This window comes from Bos javanicus, chromosome 7 (genome assembly GCF_032452875.1).
Source record: "Bos javanicus breed banteng chromosome 7, ARS-OSU_banteng_1.0, whole genome shotgun sequence".
NCBI lineage: Eukaryota > Metazoa > Chordata > Mammalia > Artiodactyla > Bovidae > Bos > Bos javanicus.
This window is the reverse complement of record NC_083874.1, coordinates 73,160,700-73,177,197: the sequence shown is the minus strand read 5'-3', so window position 1 is coordinate 73,177,197 and position 16,498 is coordinate 73,160,700. Positions and strand designations below refer to the sequence as shown.

Below are 16,498 nucleotides of genomic sequence, written 5' to 3'. Positions count from 1 at the left end.
TATCTTGTCCTCTAAATTTTTGAAATTCTGGCTTTTGAATAGAAATACAAAATGTATGCTTTAAGTTAGGTAAACATGGATAAAATGGTTGCCTCTGATTTCAACATCACACAGCATATAAAAGCATAAAAAAGATGATATGAATATCAGATTTCACCTTGAGATAAAGTCTAGTTACCTAAAGTTTATAAAGTTGCACAAAATTTCACAGAAGTTAATCTGATTTTTTTCCCCTTAGAGCACGCTTTAGTGTTCCACCTTGAATTATTTTGACATAAAGAAACATAACCCAAGATGCCAAGTTAATTCCCCAAGGAGCCAATACCGCTTTGCCAGCAGCACTCATATCCAGTCCGGTCTCCTTGCCTGCTGGGAGACACTTATTATCTTAAAGCTGAGATCTCTTGCAATAATTAGGCTAGAGGAAGTCTAAAAGGTCTCATACAGGCATAAAAAAATCAAAAATTGGGAAAATCAAGAAGATAAGGAGTATGCTTTGAGGCATAGATTGTTTATCAAATAGTATATCAGTGCTCAAATACCTTAAGAGGAAATCCCAGCCATATTCCAGTTATAAATACTTATCTAACTGATAGCTTCAATTAAGTAAAATCTAAAACAACAGCAACAACCCAATTCTGTAACACAGGAAAAAGAAGAAAATCTTAACTAAATATGTTAAGTTTATAGTAGGAATAAATAAGTAGTTTTGCTGGTGGCTCAGTGGTAAAGAACCCTCCTGTAACGCAGGAGACGTGGTAGGAGCCTCAGGTTTGATTCCTAGGTCAGGAAGATCCCCTCGAGTGGAAAATGGCAACCCACTTCAGTATTCTTGCCTGGAAAATTCCATGGACAGCCCATGGGGTTGCAAAAGAGTCAGACACGACTCAGTGATTAAACAACATCAGGAATAAAGTCAATTCTCTACCTACATCCCTACCTACCAATTTACTTCTCCCATCCATCTGGGTTTGTCACGTGATGAGTACACATGGGTATTCTTTCACTGCAAAGAGAGACGCAGCCTGTCTAAATGGTGGGGCAGAGAGGGCAGGAAAGATGTTACTGGAAGGACACTGCTTCTCCTTAAAAACCTGAAAACTTTCTTCAGAATGCAGTTTTGGATCTTGGTTTCTTACCCCTGCTCCTAGAGTGCAGGGAAAGCCAATGTGATAGTGGCTGAAATTGTACCCAGATAGGTGTAATTGGTGGGGGGGAGCATCGTTTAATTTTTTAGAAAGTTGGAGAAAATTTAGGCTTCTTTAGTTTTAGATTCACAGCCAATAAGGAGAAACCTTGAGAAAGATTTCCTCAGAAGGTGTTTGGTTTGGTCTTGATTTAAAATGAAAAGAGGGATCTTGATTAATCAAGGAACACCTTAGCCTAGCCATAGTCAGAACACAGACGCCTCTCCCGTACCAGTTTCTCTAGCTGTTCTCCTCTGCCTCTCCAGCTCTCTCACTTTTCTCTATTCTTTCTCCTTATTTTCAATACCCTCTTTCAATACCCTCTTGCTCTCCTTTCTGCTCTAACCTTTCCTTTCTTATTTTGCTTTTTCTTTTTTTTTTTTCTGGATTTTATGTCCTCTCCTTTCTCAACCATTTTATTCTTTTGTGGTAACCATGCTTTAGGCACAAGCCTTTCAAAAACATTCTTCGGTCCCTGGTTGCGAGGAAGAAGGAGCCCTCTCTACACCTTGCCCTCAAAGAAGGCAGTATTAGATGAGAATGAACTCAACAATCACTGACAATTTTGATTTTATTCTCTGACTACAGACTATTTCAATTCAAGTTTATTTAAAGACTTCCTTTCTTAATTTTGTACTTAAAATATGAATTTGCCAAATGTTTTTCTCTTTATGTCCCTGAATAGAGGATATTACTAGAATTCCACACACTATCCTTTTTAGTGTTTTCTTTTTAAATTAGCCTTCCAGGATATCATTTTTTATGTTGTCCTTAATTTTTTTCCCCCTAAGGATTGCTTTTGACCCTGAAAAGATAGTCTTTTTTAAACAGTATTACAATAATTGCAACCTCCTATCATGTGGATGAACCATGTTATATATTTGTTTCTTAATTTTTGGATCTAGGGTGTACATTTCCAAAGAGTAACGTTACACCTTTGGATGCTGTATGTGTTTCTAAAAAACAGGTCATGATGAAGCTGCACGTACTAGAGTTTCCTACATTAGTCTCAAGTCTTAGCTTATCACGTTTCTATATTTTATCAAGACATTAAGAACAAAATATCTCTGCCTTCTGCACAATGTTGTTATTTTTATAAAACCGGACTTTTATCATAATAAAGAAAGACAGTGGGCTCCTTTCTCTTGCAAGAAAAGATTATTCCAGCTGTGATCATGAACCTACTATGAGGAAATTTTTACCCCATTTATAAGCTAATGATAATCTTTCAAGTATTGCCTCTACGTAGTTTTTGCATTGAAAAGCAAATGAATCATGTAAAAAATTGATTTTTATAATGGAGAGCTACTACAATGCATGTTAAATTTAGCTTACCAGAAATCTATGGTAAAGACATAGAATTAAATAATTCTGTAGAAATGTATGTAATAGATAATTTCAATTTATAGCATCCAAATATCCTGCATGATGTTAACATTTTTTCTCTAATTCTATAGCTGATTATGTTTATAAAATATCTAAAAACCGTGTTTAATATTTAGGGTTGTATTTTTCTAAAGACAGATGAACATTCTCAAAATGTACTTAAACAAGTAAATGGCTCTGGAGATAGGGTAATAAACACTTAAAACTGAAAAGGCACTCCAAAAAATGACAAAAATTAAGTTAGTATTAAAACTTTTTCATAAATCTCAAATCCATCAGATTGAATTGCAGTATGTTCTAGAATGACACATAAAACAGAAATAGAGGAATTATTTAGGCTACTTTTAAATTTGTTTTCATGTCTAGCATAAGCTCAAAATCACCGTTTCCAGAAATCACAAATATCAGAAAATCCTTTTTAAAAAGAATAAAGCAGGCCCATTTTAAACCTTTTTCCTGAGCCCTTGAATCCTCTACTATGGTAGAGGACATTATATTCACTTCAATTAAAAAGAATATATCTTATCTATATTTAGCCTACCATTACTCTGTTCTTTACATAACTATTTTTGTTATTCTGAGGGGGTTAAATAGATAATATATTAGATTCCATGAAAATTGCTGCCTGAATTAATGTAATTGCTTCTGTATCATAAATTCACTATTATCTTGAGTCTTGAAAGAGTAGCTTTTCAACTCATTCTGAGTCTGTATTATATATTTTCCAGGTTTGTGGCTCTCCAAGATTTAGGTATACATATGAGGAGTAGGTGAAATGCTTCCTACTTACATGATATTTGATTAAAGAATTAACATACACATTTATTAAAGTTATTATACATAATTAAATTTAAATGAGCAGTCATGGGTGTGTTATCTGTACTCCAAATAACAATACAACCACATAGCTGATTATTAAAGAAGGTGTGTGTGTGTGTGTGTGTGTGTGTATGTGTGTGTGTAAAATTGTTTAACAAACTTAAAACTATGCACAGAACTTAAAAGAGGATACTCATATTCACATGTTAAGGTATTAAACGCAATTTCCTAAACTAGAATGAAGATAAGATTTTCTAGATATATTATAAAATTCTAAAGATTTTCTATGGATTGATATGGAGAAGGAAGATGAATAAGTAAAGAAATCAGATGCATGCCCATTTGTAAAAGTTATTATCACTATTCTGACTTTCTTTTTGTCTGTTCCTCCCCTACCTGCAGTCTTTGCAATTTATTTCAAATTTTATAAACTAAGAACAATTTTCCTGAAACCACTCTAGACATTTAGATATACACAGATTTTATATTAATACAGCACACAGACATTTATGCACTCTATTTTGTGACTGATACATTTTATTCCTTAATACTTTTTCAAAGAACTTCGTAAGGGGAAACCAAGTGGAATACAACAAACCTGGAGGAATTTGTATAGCATGTCCTAGAACGAATGCTTGAGATTGATAAGAAAGGACATCTGGTAAGACCTTTGACATATTTCTGAATTGCGCCTTTGACAAAGGAGTTTCCGTTAAACCTCTGAGACATTAATGGCATTTGGCGGCCTCAAAGCAGACCTACGACCCATACCCCTGTGATCACACTACCTAAAGTATTAAAACGAAGATTCTAAATCCATGATACCATTCTGTTTTAAAATCACAAATTGAATTCTTAAGCTTCTTATTCTTTGCATATCTTTGCTGTCTAGATGGAGAAGAGATGAATTTCTTAAAACTGCCATTTCATAGTAACTTAAATATTGCTATTCAATAGTTTCAACAAATGCTCTGGAGAAAGTACAGCATAAGTTATAGTTGGGAGTCATACATTCTAACTTTTGTTTCTTATGTGACTTTGAACAATAATTCATTTCTTTGCCTCATTTGTTTTACTCTGAGATCAATATTTTGTTTTGACTTCATTATTCTTTGCTTAACTAAGTAAGATAGGTCGGTTATCTTATTTAAAGGCTATTTAAATACATGTGTAATGTCTTGTACTATTTGCTTTTGTTGTTATAAATATTGTATTATTAAGCGCTATCTTCTTCCTGAGTAGAAATTCATTAGTAAACCAATTAACTGGTATACAAAGAAAAATAAATTTTTACTATAGAAAATTAAAGTTTAAATGCACCGAGATAAAAAATACTACCATCTATCTCATTCACCTTTTGTCCCAGAGATGGGGTTAATCTAACACAAAATAGTGGATCTGTCTGTAATATTCCACAAGAAATGTTTACAGCAACAGATTCAGAGATATTTTAATTGAATCCAATGCAAACAAAGCAAGGTGGAATGAACTAGCAGTGCAGTCTTTGGGCTGGAAGGGAGACTATTACCTGCCTTTCTCCCTTGTAAAATCAAATCATACTTGCAAACGATTATGAATGTCAAGTAAATGTAACATTACTTTCATGACATTATGAGAAGTTTGAATTGCCTTTTATCACGTTGAGTATGTGCATGGGATGACCATGGAAAATTGAATTAACATTGGGCAATCTATTGAAAATAGGATGAGTCATTACACTACATGCTGTCTCTCTTCTTACTTTACCATGTAGAGGGAAGCAATGCTTTAATAGTAAAGCTTAGTATTGTTCTCTAAAATAAAACACAATGATGCTACTCACCTCCTAATCCCGGTCTCAGGCGATTGTCATAACCATCTAGGAGTCGGTCCAAAATCCTGGTGAAGACAGTGGTGTTGTCTTTAAGTTCATCTTGTAATGAGGGTTGTCCATAGCTGAAATATTAGAGGCAATAGGTAAATTATACATTTCGACTAAAACCTTTTTCCAAATAAAGCCTTCTGCAATTTTTTCAACTTCCTTTCTATTGAGTCTTAATTTGAAAATTCCTTCTGGTAAAGTAAAAAAAAAAAAATCATAGCTTAATTCTTAACATTTTCTTATATTTGTTCTCATAGATGATATGCTCTATATTCTAATATTTCTAACTATGGAAGGAAAATTAGAGGACCTGAGTTGTCTCTTTACCTTTATAATGCTCATTGTGTGTACAGAGTTGTAATGCATGTTTTCTCTGGGCAAGCAAGAACATTAACGCACACTACTGAAAAACCGAAATCTGGGAAACTTCTTCCCAAATTAAAAAAATGTATTTATGAGCTACCAAAATAATTAATAGCTCTGTTTTCATTTAATATGTAGCATAATCCTAAAGTTGCATCTACCAACATCCCTCCCTTCGTCCACTTCCTATGTTTCTTTTGTGGTTTTTTACATTCTTTAAGGTGTTTAAATGAGAAAAATAGATAGAACATGTTACTTATGATAATAATTTGTTCACATCAGTGTGTAATTTCTATTTCCATTAAGGTTTATGAACCAATAAACCAAAACTTTTTATAATTTGTCTATTCAAACCTCTAATTAATTGAATTTTTGTCCTTGTTGGTCTTAGAAGTAAAATATACCTTGGAAAAGGTAAGAGCCAATATTCTTAACTTATGGTTTTACTAAGCAATAATGCAGGATTACTGTTTTAAGAAAGCACAGCTATTTGTGAGCAGAGTTTGAACTAGAATCCAGTTTTCTTTAACTTTTAGTCTAAAACATTATTTTCATTCTTCTATATCAGAGTAATTATTTCGGTTTAATTCTTTCTATGTGAATGTCTAGTTTTTAATCCCTTATCATTACTAGTCTTTGAATTTTGATCATGTAATAATCACAGTTCAAATATGCTATATTTATTGTATCAATCACATTATTATCTATGCTCCTTAAGTCATATTTTATGTAATAATTAAGATGACACTTCCAAAATACTTTGGGAGAAGAGTCTTCTATTTTAGGATAGATCACACTTACAGATACATTTCATTGATAGCTCTGACCTTGAGAAAAAATGAATATAAACTAAAAAACTGACATAAAAATATCACTCTCATACTTTCTACGTAATATGCTTTTGGTTTCTTACTTGTGTGTTTATATTACTGATCAATCTAAGAAAAATAGTAACAGTTGAAACCAAAATTCACTTATTTGACAAAAGCAAGAAATATAATCAAGTATCAATTAAAAAACAAACACTGTTGTTTAGGTAATTAATGTTATATTGGTAAAATGCAAAACTTTTCTGATAAAATTTTAGTTAGCTATTATAACTAAAATCTATTCATGAATATGAAATATATTAAATGTGCCTCTTTGAACAGTTTTACAGTATCACAAATTCAACATTAATACCATGTAGATTGAGGGTTTACTCTCTTTTTGCAAAGTTAAAGATCTTCCTGGTTTCTGAAATCAAATTTTCAACAAGCTCTGTGTCTTCTAGGATGTTTCATAGCAGATGACAGCAGTAAAGCAAAAATAGTTTTCTGAAGGCAATTATTTTTAAAAACTCATTGTCACAAAACCTACTGCCATGCATGCATCTTTCAAGGATACTAGAAGGTCATCTTGATAAAGGTAGAGAAGAAATGCTAGCACACTTTGAGTTGTGAATAGGGCCTGATCAAGTATTCTAAGGAAGAAGCACTAAAATAAGAAGGGGGGAAATGATGAGGTGAAGTGACATGACAGAGCATATTAGATTATTGCTAATATGATTCCCCTAAAATGGAGTGGTCTATTACCTTTACCTGCATTTCCTTTGTTTTTATAGCGTATCTCAAATTCAGGAAAGGCTTTTCTCCCCCGGTTTGATTTTATAAATGTTGTTCTCACCAGTTGTTTGCATTGGAATACAAATGCCAAAAGAGTCTTTCCCCTCCCTCCCAGCAAACCATTTCTGCTCTGCCAACTGGAATGATAATCATTCTTTTATGAGATTTTCTTAAGCAGGTTATACTTCATCTTTAATTCTCATTTACTATGTAATTGTCAGAGAATAAGCCTAAGATAAAGATCAAGATTATTTATTTGCTATTAAACACTCATGCCAATGTAATGTCTCCTAAACTGAATATATAATTTATAATTTGTAGAGAAATGTCAGATACAGTACTTGATTTTGATTCCGTATGAGCCACTATATAATAAAAAACTGTGCACTAACTCCATCTACAGGTCATCACAATAGTAACACTTCATATAATTTTTCAAAAGCAGTGAGGAACCTTTTACTCCTCAGATTAAGAGTATCTGACAATAATACATTTCCTGTTCATCTGGCAGTCATTATTCACCATGCACAATAACAAACATTAAAAATGGACAACTCAATTGAAAAAAATCCTCCTAAGTCCTTATATTTCCAGACTATTCCATCTCTCTGCCTTAACTTGTAAGGATTCACTTTTCATTACATTATGGAGAATCTTGCATTTTTATAGTATGGCTAAGACTTTGGCCACAGGAATAGATTACACTAGAAATATAAAAGCAGATAAAGGAGAATCTGAAATACTTGGTCATTTATATCTTTGCTATTATAATGTATCTATATGCTCGATGGGATCATTAGCTAATATTTTGAATATAGTTAATCATATTATTACATTTTTCTCATAACTTGTATCCACAGTAAACTTAAATAGAGAAGTTCAGTTTTATCTTCTGTTCTTAAATGTGTCTAGTATACTCTACTTCTATTAGTTATACAAGTAATAGATTCAAAACAAAATGCACATGCATTTATAAAGAATTATAACATTCAAATTAAAAATATTATTCTAAAGTTTCTCCTTGCACATAGTCAGAAGTTACTCTATGATCTTGGCAACTAGTTAGAAATTTTCTTGTTGGAAAACCAACTTACATAGTATGCAGATATTAATTGGGGTAACTTTTTTTATGAATTAGGAAACTGCATGTTTTGTTCAGTTACAACTGAGCAGTGAAAAGTTCAATTTAAGAATTAAATGGTGAATTAACACATTCCTTCACAAAAGCGTGTTAAGTGTATTCTGACTAACATGCAAATAAGATGATTATTTTTTCATACTGTTCCACTTTATTAGCTGGAATTTTATTGCAGTTAAGTTTTTTTAATTCCCTTAGTCATGAATTTATCCAAGGTTAATTTTCTTCACTCTGAAAGAATAAATGAAAAGTTACAGAAATTCTCATGCAGATTTAAAATAAAGGGTCCCCACCTTCTTCCAGTCAATGTGCTCAGAAAGAGGGTCCAGGCCCAAAGGTAGTCAGAGAGACCCGGACTTTTCTTCATTGCGGGCTTGTGCAGCTGAAAAGTAGAACAAGTAGAGATCAATGTCTCTTGCAAGAAACATCAGGTTATAACCACTAGGGCTGACTGAGGCAGTTCAGATAAATGCTTTGAAGTCAGGAAATGACCTCACTGGGATATGACACCTCATTGGAAGCAATGGAAACCTGGACCATCCATTCTCCACTTTCCCTTCCATTTCTCCATTCAGAAATATAAGTGTCTTAATTTCTCCTGTAAAAGAATACAAGTTGAAATGCTCTCAGGTGATAATATTGCTCAACATAAAATTGGGTTGTTTTTTTCTATAGGCTTTATATTTCCAGTATAGTTTGAATTACTTTCCTCTTGTGTATCATCTGATAAATTTGACCTTTCTGATTTGAGTTCCCACAACTGCACTGTGCATTAAAAATCTTCAGCTGGTGTCTGCAACAGAGAGAGCATGTCTGGGGGCTGTGATGGGGTAGGTTAGTATGCTTTGATGACTGAATTCATCTTGAGGTTCTGGATACACCTTGATTTCAGAAGCAACTGCTATTTATCTTAAAAAAAAAAAAAATCATGAGATACACTGTTGAATCCTGAAGTCGTGCTTGTAATTCTCTGCCTGTGATTGCCTTGTTAAATATGCTCACTAATGCTTCTGTGGGGCTAAAGGACACACTTTATAGTCAGTCCATGTGCTGGTCTCTCACACACAAACCACACTCACATAAATGCACACAAACATGCCTACACATATCTTTTAAGCCCTCTTGGATTCTGCCGGGTTGCTGCTAGAAAATGTTTCATCTCAAACAGATGGAAACTGGAGTGCTTTGCTTTGCATGAATAAGGGAATCTTTTTTTCCCTCTTAGGTAAAGTGCAATCAATCACCGTCTGATTGCTGAATTTAGACTTGGTAGTGGGATGCTGGAAGAATGGAGGAGTCTGGAAAGCTTAGAGAATTTTTAAAATTATAATCTATTTGTGCAGTTAGTTTTTAAAAATAAGTGCACTACCTGGAGAAGGAGAAGATATGGTAACACTCTACTTGAATGTGCTATAATTGATTCCAGTTATGAAAATGTTCAAGGTAAAATTTGTTAGCACTTCCCTGAATCCCTCAGGAGGGTCCGTGATTAATGGATTGCAAGTCTTTTAAAGCGTATTTTTTATGAGACACTCTATAGTTTAATGTGGTATGCCTTTAAATACATCTACACAAATGCTTTCCGCACTCTCTGGGATCATTTATATTAGTAAAAATAATTCCAAATGGCAATGTAAGCAATGAAACATAATTAAGGTGCTTAAAGTGGACAGTCTAGATCTAGAGATAAGAACTGTGAGATTCATAGTTTTTCCCTAAACTAGTGACTGCTTTTAACATAGAAGAGCTGAATAGGACAAGGAATATTGGATAAATATCCTCATGTTAAAATATTGCATCAAAATTGCATAATTATATTAATCTTTTATTAATCTTCAACATGTTATGAAGGAAAAACAACTTCCCCTACCCTATTAATATTTGTTGATCTTTATTAAAAAAAGAGTAATTCCCGAAGGAATAAATGAAACAAAACAAAAACCCCAAAGCAAGATACCATTGCTTTCTGTCCTCTTCTGACATTTTAAAAAGAGGAAAACAAACCTATCATGGCACTTGAGTTGTTGAGTAAGAAAGTTTCTTGCAAATACAAACATAATAGTTTAAAAGAAACGCTAAGCTGTCTCCTAACCCTTTTCCACCTTCAACCTCCTCTCATCAAACACACTCCAAACACCTATATCCCATGCCACCCACATCAAATGAGAACTTGAGTTTTTTCGTGTTCAGAATGGGAGAGACCCCTACACCAGAGGGCATTTCAGCAGCGTCCACCGGAAAGGAGAAAAGAGGCTTTTTTTTTTTTTTTTTGCAGCCAGGAGCGTGCCTTCCCTAAGATATGCAACGTTGAGACAGGTTTTCTATACCAGCGTCTTAACTTTAGAGGATGCCCCCCACAACGCCCCTCCCCACTTCACCTCAGCTCCCTTTTGCCAAAAAAAAAAAAAAAAAGACCAAAACAACATGTCACCACCCACCCCGCGAAATACATTCAAATCTGCCTGCCAAAGGAAGGAAAGAAAAGAAGACGGAGAAAATAAAAATAATGACGATAATGCTCCTAGACCGCTGCGGTTTTAACCCTGAAAGAAAAACATTCGTTGTGTCTACCTGCTATGTGATCAGGTTCTTGTCCTGTTCCCTCTTTCTCTTTTCCCTATTGCATTCTGGTCTCTCCAGCAAGGAAAAGGCACGTTCAAAGCTCTGCGTGCTGCGGTCCGAAGCCGCACTTACCTCGGGCCCCCTCTGGGCACAGGATCGCTCCAGACCCGGGAAAAGTCTGCGAGAGAAAATCGTGGAGAGCTGGAAGCCGGCGCGAGTCCGCGAGTCCGCGAGTCCGGGCGCGCCGGCAGCGGAGGGGCGTCCTCGCTCCGCCGCTCACTCACTCGGTCTGAGCGGGCTGAGCCATCATGGACTCTGCGTGCTCCTTTGCTGAAGATTTCACACCCGAATATGCTTCCCTATATTCCAATCTGCAGCTATACAACAAAAGATTTTTCTTTACCAAGACAGTAGTAATACGTCCCAGGGCAAACCGGATGTGAAATAGGCGGTGACTTCATGCCAGAGAGATTTTATTTTAGAAAGGAAGGTGGTACCAGCCTCTGGATCTGGAGACCAATCCGCCCATTTTTTATTTGCAGCACAATTTAACTTGCACCGCTCTGGCCCTAATCCCCTTCTCTGAGCTGCAGGCTCAAATCCTTCTACAATCTGCTGCAAGCTTTCCCTTTTTGGGGGGGAGTAGAGACGGGGGAGGGAAGAGTAGAAAGGGTTAGAGGCACAGGGACTATCCTCAGAATCTCTTCACACTTGCAATGTACGAACCCTCTATTTTAAGGTTTGCCTATTAAAAATACAACCGATCAGTGTAACTATTCCACCTTTGATCAAATATTTAACCACTGCATGCATATGAATGGATGCAAGCTATGAGACAGGGAGGTGGAGGGTTCCACATGTGGAAAGCGCACTCTCTTCTCGCCTGTCTCGCTCACACGCACTCCCACACGTCTGGGTCCTTGTGTCTTGCAGAGTCACGAATGATGAGGGCTAGGAGGGAAGAGCTCTGGCCGGTGGGGAATTGGCCACCCGCGTGAGAGAGTCTTTCGCACTTTCACAGGTTATCAGCGCTTTCCACCTCTCCTCAGTCTGCAGGTTAGAGGACAGCAAGAACGCGCTCTGGAACCGGGTTTTTAATCTTTGGAGGAAACTGTTTGTTTATGTCATGATTGAGAAAAGATAACCTCCTTTAAATATGAATTATGCTGTCTTCCTAGGACCAGGAGTATTTAACTTTAAATAATTCGCCCAGATCATTTCTAGGCAAGCGTCGTATCTCTATTTCCGGATTCATTCCCTTGCCTTGTAACTCCATCATTCTCTGGATTAGAAAAATGAGAGAGAGGGGACGAGAGAAGATGAACAGAAAGATTTTTAGAAGTCAGGTCAAACAAAGCCTGCTTCTAGTTTTGTTTGTTTTTTTTTTTTCTTTTCTCTTTCCTCTTCTATTACCCTCCCTGGTGGCTCTCCACCCACGAATAATTATACACTGAGGGAAGGAGGGTATGTTTGAACATCAGTCTAACTACATTTCCAGGGAACCAGGGACGACTTGTAGTTCTCTCCTCGGATTTTGTGAATGGGAGTTTGTAGCAGAGAGGAGGTGGGTGCTGTGTTTCTGGAAGCATTTACTGAAATGACCTGATGCTGTGGGAATTGTCCCTTCAGCACTTTCTTTCCCCTGGACTAGGTAGCAGCAGGTGCTGAAAAGAAAAGATGGGACTCCTCTATGCAGTTCTTCTGGTGAACAAGGTGTGAACTTTGGTGAGCTTCCTAGCCATTTTCCCAGGAGGATTTCTAGCAGAGGAGACATTTCTGATACGGTTGTATCTCTGGTAAGGAAAGAGAAAAATCTACATGGCCAGTTTATACCACTCATGCATTTTTGATTCTACAAGTGTTCCTTGACTGTGCTTGCAACACAATCAGCTTATATGATTGAAACTTAAAACAAGTGATTGAAATAATAAGAAATATATAATTGAAGATCACATTCAGAGTTGGGCTTGGTTTCTTCTGAATTTTGAAGGAGAAGTGTTACTGGGAAGTTATTTTAGAAATGAATCTTCAAGGAAGGGAGACTTCAAGATTATTTCATAATACCTTTGTTTCTGGGCAGTAATTGCTTACTCTGTTCAGACACAACAAATGTAATGTATTCTTAACAATAGCCGCTGAAGGAGCATCAAGAGTTTCCCTGTGTGACATTACCCTTTATTTTATTTATCCATTAATTTACTTATTTATTAAGCAGTTCTGAGAATAAACTTCACATTTGTAAGGTTTCAAAACCCCAGGTTAACAATTAGAAAACATTATTTTCTTACCTGACAATATAAAATGCAATTTCATAGTTCTGTTTTGACTTAAGAGACTGATACTCCTAAACATGACGCAATTTAGATTTTTTTCCTGCCTTTGGCTTTATAGTCATAGCTCCTTTTATTTCTCTTTACAAATTGAGAGTGAGTTTATGACTAATGACATACAACCAAATCACTCTGCTGACTGTTTTTTTGAGCATAAACACTGAACTTTATCATTTGAGCAATGATCTCTGAAAACAATGCCAATCACATCTTACTTGAGACTAAAAGTGTTATGTGACTCTCCAGCAAGCTACAACTGCACATTTCCATAACTTTCAAAACAAATGAATATTTATGAATAATTAACGAATTTATCTGAAAACTATGGTAAAAATATGAAAATGGAAATACCCATATGATGATTCTCTATTTAAGATACAGTATTTACAAGATAGGTTTTGCTAGATGATGTATATATAATTTCTTTTGGGACATGTATGTTTTTAATGAATAAATTGTGGATGTTTAAAATATTGATAATTTGACTATTCCAAAAAAAGCATTGGAATTCTAAATTATGAGTGTGGTTATTATTTTCCATCTAAGGTGTCATTAACAGGTGCACATAAAACCAGGGAATAAACCATAAGAAATTAATGGCAAAGCAGTCATTTATTTTATATGGTCTGGTTACATTGACTCTTTTAGATAGGTGTTGACATTTTTTTTTTTTTCTTTTACCTGGTTGTGGGGGGGGTGGAACCCTTTAAAGTGATTGTGCCTCTGATTGAATTAAGTTCCTGAAATCACAATAACCATGATGTTTAATATTCTTAAAATGTTTACTTATTGCCAAATAATGTGCTAATCAATGTGCATAAATCATTCCATTTATTCTCAGATCTGTGAGAGATAGTCTTATATCCCTCTTTTACAAATCATTCAATAAATTATGGATTAGAGAGAGCTAGAGATTTGCCCAAGGTCACACAGCTAGTGAATGTTTCTGTTAGAATGCAAACTCAGATCTTCTAACTTCAAAGCTTATCCTCTTAACTACATCTCTACATGACTTTATTTCCTTAAGATGTGGTTGTGAGTTCATGTTTAGATCTGTTTTATTCTTATGTCTATGTTTGACCATCTTCAGAGCAGTCACATAAAACCTACCTCTGAGTATTTAAAAAAGGTGTTTATTCGTGATGAGCTTCTTTCTTTTGATGATATAATGCATCCAATTGCACCATGGTGTCAGGCTCACTTTAGTATTTGGAAGTTTTCTGCTATTTTCCTTCTATCTCATGAGGCTAGTGGTGAAATCCCTTTGAAACAGTCACTAGTTCTGGGCAGAAGGGACTTGAGGTCAAACCTAGGACCAGAGATCCTGGGGAGGCCTAATAGCTCTATTTCCAGTGTTGCAGTCTGGTACATTTTGCTTTTTCTGTCAATTTTAAATGGCAGGAAGCCCTGACCTAATTGAAGAAGTATACTGATTCTTTTCAACAGAAATGTTTTCACTTTATCCAACTAAATGTGAAACAAATGAGAAAAGTAATATCGAGCATGTTCTCATTAATTCAGGGTGGCTTTTCATCATTTACAAAATAATTTTGGGTGAGGGAGAAGAGTTAAGTAAAATGATAAAATATCAAATAAGCTTCAGCTGAGATCTTGGGTAAAGTGTTAGTCATGTCCAACTCTTTGCAATCCCATGGACGGGTAGCCCGCCAGGCTCCTCTGTTCATGGAATTCTCCAGGCAAGAATACTAGAGTGGGTTGCCATTCCCTTTGCCAGAGTATCTTCCTGACGCAGGGATCAAACCCAGTCTCCTGCATTGCAGGCGGATTCTTTACCATCCGAGCCACCAAGGAAGCCCAGAGGGTAAAGTGGTCTTTTAAAATGTATTTGAATGGCTCAAATATATACATTGGAAATATATTTTAATGTTAATATTTTAATGGTCATCTGTCTGTAATAAGAAATATACAGGTGGCAGTTAAATAGGATTTCATCCTCATTTATATATATCCACATATATATAATTTATAATATTTGGATATTTATATGGAATCATTTCACTCATTAAACCTGCTCCCCAGTTTCTAATTTGCTGTATATAATACTGACCATATTGTTAATGAACTATACACATATCCAGAGGGCTAGCCCTTCTGCTATAATTGATATTGAACTAATAGTTCAGTTCAGGAAAAGAAAAGAACTGTGCTTTAAGGTAATAGAGTAATTCTGTACCTTAAGCTAGACATATTTGATATCATGTTAGTTAGACAATTTTTCCCAGGCCTGAAGGCTAGTTTGACATCTCAGCACTGGTAAGTACAGTAAAAAAAAAAAACCAAAAGTTTCTCATACTTAAGTCATAAATGTTTGACATTCTAAAGGCATGTAGAAATTGTTTGCTCCAATCACTCGGACAAATAAAAAGGATTATGTAATTTTTTCAGTGATTTTTGCAGGTTAGCATGGCGCAGGAGCCACGTGGGGCTAGTGATAAAGAACCACCTGTCATTGCAGGAGACAAAACAGACATGGGTTCAATCCCTGAGTTGGGAAGATCCCCTGGAGGAGGGCAAGGCAGCCCACTCCAGTATTCTTGCCTGGAGAATCCCACGGACAGAAGAACCTGGCAGGCTACAGTCCATGGGGTCACGAAGAGTCTGACACAACTGAAGCAACTTAGCATACAACACAGGGCAGAATGACTGCTCATATATGGAGACAGCTCTTTAGTCACTGACACCTAATAGACTTGTGACCATTGGTATTCACTCAACTTTTCTGAACCTCATTTTCTGAAGTTTTAAAATGAGGTACTATCATCTCATTAGCTGGTTGTGGCATTATATGGGAAAACAAATGCAAAATACATAAGCCTCTTGTGTAACACCTGGTAGATATCCAGCGAATGCCAGTTTCCTTATCTTTGATCTCAACACAAATTCATTATTTATCTAACATTTTAGTCCATTATCTTCTGCATGTTCATAAAATTCACAATACTGATTAATTTATCCATGTTTTCCATAAGCTTTAACTGAACCATAAAACTCTTAGTTATCAGACAAGGACTATAACAAGCAAGCTCACCTACCACCTTAAATCCTGAGCCCATATTCTAAGGTATTCTGAGGGGGAAAAAAAAAAAGTTTTTTTTCCTTACACCTGCCTTAGGTGTAGAGTACTTTACATACAATCCAAATCATACATCTCTATTTGGTTGTTCTTTATATTTTCTAGGGTTAGTCCCTCAGTTGTGTCCAACTCGTTTAGACCCCATGGACAGACC

General features: G+C 35.6%; 1 protein-coding gene across 1 annotated transcript in view; it reads right to left on the bottom strand.

The window, feature by feature from the left end:
• Positions 1–11,136, bottom strand: part of GABRA1 (gamma-aminobutyric acid type A receptor subunit alpha1) — a 57,808-nt gene extending 46,672 nt beyond the window's left edge. Inside the window, exons 1-3 of the mRNA XM_061424255.1 lie at positions 11,053–11,136; positions 8,652–8,740; positions 5,215–5,327 (exon numbers count right to left, since the gene is read on the bottom strand). Coding sequence (XP_061280239.1) covers positions 5,215–5,327; positions 8,652–8,725 — 187 coding nt within the window. The 5' untranslated portion in view covers positions 8,726–8,740; positions 11,053–11,136. The remainder of the gene's footprint in view (positions 1–5,214; positions 5,328–8,651; positions 8,741–11,052) is intronic.
• Positions 11,137–16,498: the final 5,362 nt, after the last annotated feature.